Source organism: Protobothrops mucrosquamatus, unplaced genomic scaffold (genome assembly GCF_001527695.2).
Source record: "Protobothrops mucrosquamatus isolate PMUCROS unplaced genomic scaffold, P.Mucros_1.0 scaffold4628, whole genome shotgun sequence".
NCBI classification, from domain to species: Eukaryota; Metazoa; Chordata; class Lepidosauria; order Squamata; family Viperidae; genus Protobothrops; species Protobothrops mucrosquamatus.
In genome coordinates this window covers 52,234-57,135 of record NW_015390528.1, presented here as the reverse complement: position 1 = coordinate 57,135, position 4,902 = coordinate 52,234, and the positions used below count along the sequence as shown (strand labels likewise).

General features: G+C 39.1%; 1 protein-coding gene across 1 annotated transcript in view; it reads right to left on the bottom strand.

The window, feature by feature from the left end:
* Positions 1–3,776: 3,776 nt before the first annotated feature.
* LOC107299162 (vomeronasal type-2 receptor 26-like) overlaps positions 3,777–4,902 on the bottom strand; it is an 8,855-nt gene continuing 7,729 nt past the window's right edge. Inside the window, exon 4 of the mRNA XM_029286697.1 lies at positions 3,777–4,675. Coding sequence (XP_029142530.1) covers positions 3,777–4,675 — 899 coding nt within the window. The remainder of the gene's footprint in view (positions 4,676–4,902) is intronic.

The following is a 4,902-nucleotide window of genomic DNA, read 5'->3' as shown; positions in this document are numbered from 1 at the left end:
CAACCTATCAAAAATAGTGCCATAAAAAACAGTATAGAAACACAAGTTAAGATAGGCAAGAAAATGATAAGTGAGCACCTGTCCAGCCTAGACGAGTTCAAATCACCAGGACCAGATGGATTACACCCCAAGGTTCTCAAGGAACTGGCAGATGTGATCTCAGAACCACTGAACTATATTTTTCAAAGATCTTGGAGCAATGGGGAACTACCAGAGGACTGGAAAACAGCTGATGTAGTTCCCATCTTCAAAAAAGGAAAAAAAAATGGATCCAGGAAATTACAGACCTGTCAGCCTGATCTCAATACCTGGGAAGATTCTGGAAAAGATAATCAAACAACGAATCAGAGAACACCTAGAGGCAAACAAAGTCATTACTAAAAGCCAAAACGGGTTTGTCAAAAGCAGATCACGCCAGAGAAACCTTATTACATTTTTTGACCAAGTGTCAAAATTAGTGGATCAGAGGAATGCTGTGGATATAATTTACTTGGACTTCAGTAAGGCATTTGATAAAGTAGATCACAACCTACTACTCGATAAGATAGAAAAATGTGGGTTAAACAGCATCACCACCAGATGGATTCGTAGCTGGCTGACCGGCCGTACTCAGCATGTGCTCCTCAATGGAACCGCATCTACATGGAGAGAAGTTTGTAGTGGGGTGCCCCATGGCTCTGTTCTGGGCCCAGTGCTCTTCAACATCTTCATCAATGATTTGGACGAGGGGATAGATGGGGAACTCATCAAATTTGCGGATGACACCAAGCTGGCAGGAATAGCCAACACTCCAGAAGTTACAGGCTTAAGATACAGGAGGACCTGGACAGACTTGAACACTGGGCGCTATCTAACAAAATGAAATTCAATGGTGAAAAAAGTAAGGTTCTACATTTAGGGAAGAAAAACCAAATGTACAGGTATAGTATAGAGGGTACCTTGCTCAATAGTAGTAACTGTGAGAGGGATCTCGGAGTCCTAGTGGACAATCACTTAAATATGAGCCAGCAGTGTGCTGCAGATGCCAAAAAAGCCAACACAGTGCTGGGCTGCATTAACAGTGGGATAGAATCAAGATCACGTGAAGTATTAATACCACTTTACAATGCCTTAGTAAGGCCACACTTGGAATACTGCATCCAGTTTTGGTCACCACAATGTAAAAAAGATGCTGAGACTCTAGAAAGAGTACAGAGAAGAGCAACAAAGATGATTGGGGGACTGGAGGTTAAAACATATAAGGAAGGGTTGCTGGAATTGGGTATGTCAAGTTTAACAAAGAGAAGGACGAGGGGGGACATGATAGCAGTGTTCCAATATCTCAGGGGCTGCCACAAAGAAGAGAGAGTCAATCTATTCTCCAAGGCCCCTGAAGGCAGGACGAGAAGCAACGGGTGGAAACTGATCAAGGAGAGAAGCAACTTAGAACTAAGGAGAAACTTCCTGACAGAACAATTAACCAATGGAACAACCTGCCTCCAGAAGCAGTGAATGCTCCAACACTGGAAGTTTTTAAGAAGAGACTGGACAGCCATTTGTCTGAAATGGTGTAGGGTTCCTGCCTGAGCAAGGGGTTGGACTCGATAACCTCCAAGGTCCCTTCCAACTTTATTATTATTATTATTATTATTATTATTATTATTATTATTATTATTATTATTATTATTATTATTATTATTATTATTATTATTATTATTATTATTATTATTATTATTATTATTATTATTATTATTAATGTAGAACCTTATTTTTTTCACTACTGAATTTCATTTGGTTAGATAGCGCCCAGTGTTCAAGTCTGTCCAGATCCTCCTGTATCCTAAGCCTGTCTTCTTGAGTGTTGGCTATTCCTGCCAGCTTGGTGTCATCTGCAAATTTGATGATTTCCCCATCTATCTCCTCGCCCAAATCGTTGATGAAGATGTTGAAGAGCACTGGGCCCAGAATAGAGCCCTGGGGCACCCCACTACACACTTACTTCCATGTTGATGCGGTTCCATTGAGGACCACACACTGAGTACCGCCAGTCAGCCAGCTACGGATCCATCTGGTGGCGATGCTGTCTAACCCACATTTTTCTAATCTTATCAAGTAGTAGGTTGTGATCTACTTTATCAAATGCCTTACTGAAGTCCAAGTAAATTATATCCACAGCATTCCTCTGATCCACTAATTTTTTTCACTTGGTCAAAGAATGTGATAAGATTTTTCTGGCATGATCTGTTTTTGACAAACCCATGTTGGCTTTTAGTAATGACTTTGTTTGCCTCTAGGTGTTCGCTGATTCGTTGTTTGATTATCTTTTGCACAATCTTCCTAGGTATTGAGGTCAGGCTGATAGGTCTGTAATTTCCTGGGTCCATTTTTTCCCCTTTTTTGAAGATGGGAACTACATCATGCATAGTGTCCCAGGAGGACCCCTGGATATCTTCTCTGAAACTGTCATGGCTATCTCACCATATGTTTGCTGCATATTTTGTGGGTGCTGCTTCCTTTATTGTTGGTTGTTGATCCTAAGAAGCAAAATTTAAACTTCAGGATCTTGTTTGTCAATTCTGGTTGCTGCATATTAATGTTTTTTTAAAAAAATATATTTAATCATATCCTCATTAGCAGGGGGAAATTAATTTTTTTAAATGCTTTTGCTCAGCAAGTGTGGGCCTAACTAAGATTCCTGTAAGAAATAATTATTTTTCTATTGGTGAGATAATAAGTGTCTGATGGTTTAATAATGAGAAAATGCCAATTAAAATAATATATACTAAGGGACAATGACAATAAAAAATAGGCCCAATTGTTCAAATTCATGTTCATTTTCCACGTAAAATGAAGAGAGTAGTTGAATATAGAAGAGGAAACTTTTCTACCTATTAAGGAATGTCAATTAAACCAGATAGCCTTTTGGATGAGTTCACTCATATTTCCAGGCAGAGAATGCTAATGTGAATCAATGCCAATATTGATATCATGGAATTAAAATACAGGACCCAAAGCAAATTTATTTATTTATTTATATCCAGTTTTTATTATTTTTACAAATAACTCAAAGCATCAAATATATCCAACAGATATTCCTCGTCCTATTTTCCCCCAAACAACAATGACCCTGTAAAGTGGGTTGGGCTGAGAGAGAGGGACTGTCCTAAAGTCACCCAGGTGGCTCTGATGGTTAAAGCAAAATTCATAGTCTTCTGCTTTTTAGTCTCTGATGTGGTATTATATTAAATATATATTATGTAATGAAAGGGGTCTCCTCCAAAGAACTAATGGAAGACATACCTAAATCAAACCAAATCAAATGAAACTTTATATGGACATCACCCAGCATACACTTCTAGTAAGGGATGAGACAAAAGAAAAATTACATATTATATAATGTACCCTAAATTGTAATAGGGTACAGTAAAAATATCTTGGTGGATGGAGAATGAATGGCTAAGACTGTTCATTAATTTTTTTTAAAAAAAAACCAGTTAAATGTATATTAAATGCTCAAAAACATTTTAACTTTTACCTTTCAAAGATGACCAATCAATCCAAAACTGATTCCCTATGATATTGAGCTAAATACATGTCTATAAAATATTCATTAGCTTTTTCCCATATTTATACAGTGGTTTATGAAATGAAGCTATAAAAACCATGAATTGCCAGCTGCCCTTTAGCCTTAAAGTCAATATGTCAAATCTCCTAAAAATATAAACAGATAGATTGTCAAAATCTTGTTAGCTTGATATATTCAAAGGAAAAAAGGTTAGGTAAAACAATCTGATGTACTACATTCTCTTTATTAGTTGTTCCCTGTGGTTTAGCTCAGGCCGCAAAACAATGAGGTAGCATTTTGGCAAGAATATGCATCCCAGTAATGCAGCGCTGGAAGACAAGATGGAGAAGACCTCCACAGCTACCATGGCTTTGCCTTTTGTGCTCAGATAGGCTGGAAAGAAGGAGACCCACACACTGCAAAAGGCCAACATGCTGAAGGTGATGAACTTGGCTTCATTGAATCTGTCAGGTAATTTACGGGCAAGGAAAGCCACAATGAAGCTGGCAATGGCTAAGATACCCATGTAGCCCAAGACACAGTAGAAAAAGAAACCTGACCCCTCATTGCACTGTAAAATCATTTCTTGGAGCTCTGAATGCATGTCCAATTCAGGGAATGGGGGAGATGTTGACAACCAAAGAGTACAAATACATACTTGAATAAGAGAACAGGAAAGGACAGCAGCAAAGGCCAATCTTTTCCCCACCCACTTCCTCATTTTTGATCCAGGTTTAGTGGCCATGAAAGCCACAACCACCGTGATGGTTTTGGCCAGTACACTAGAAATGGCCACTGAGAAGGTAATTCCAAAAGTTGATTGTCTAAGAAGGCAGGTCACTTTGCCAGGTTGGCTGAGAAATAAAAAAGAGGAGAGAAAACAGAACAAAAGAGAGACAAGAAGGGTATAGGTGAGGGATCTGTTGTTGGCTCTGACAATGGGAGTATCCCTGTGTTTAATAAAAGTTCCAAGTACCCAAGATGTCAAGATGAAGAAACCAAGAGTGACTGAGGCTAAACCGACTCCTAAAGTTTCTTCAAAAGTTAGAAAGACCAGCAGTTTCAGGATACAGCCTTTCTTTTCTTTATTTGGATAATGATCTTCTGAACATTCAAAACAGTCATCCATATCTGGAAAGAAAAGCCAATGAATTTGTCATCTATCTGTTAGATCGCGCAGGCAGTAAGACACGAGTCGAGTGACAGTCAGCTCTTGGTTTATTGGCAAGGCATAAGGTAAATCCGGACTGGCTCTCTGGGCCAGGGGAGCCCTCTTTTATGGGATTCCCCTGGCTTGTAATCACACAATTCCATTGGCTGGCAAGACCCTGTTGCTAGTTAGCCAACCAGCAACGGGC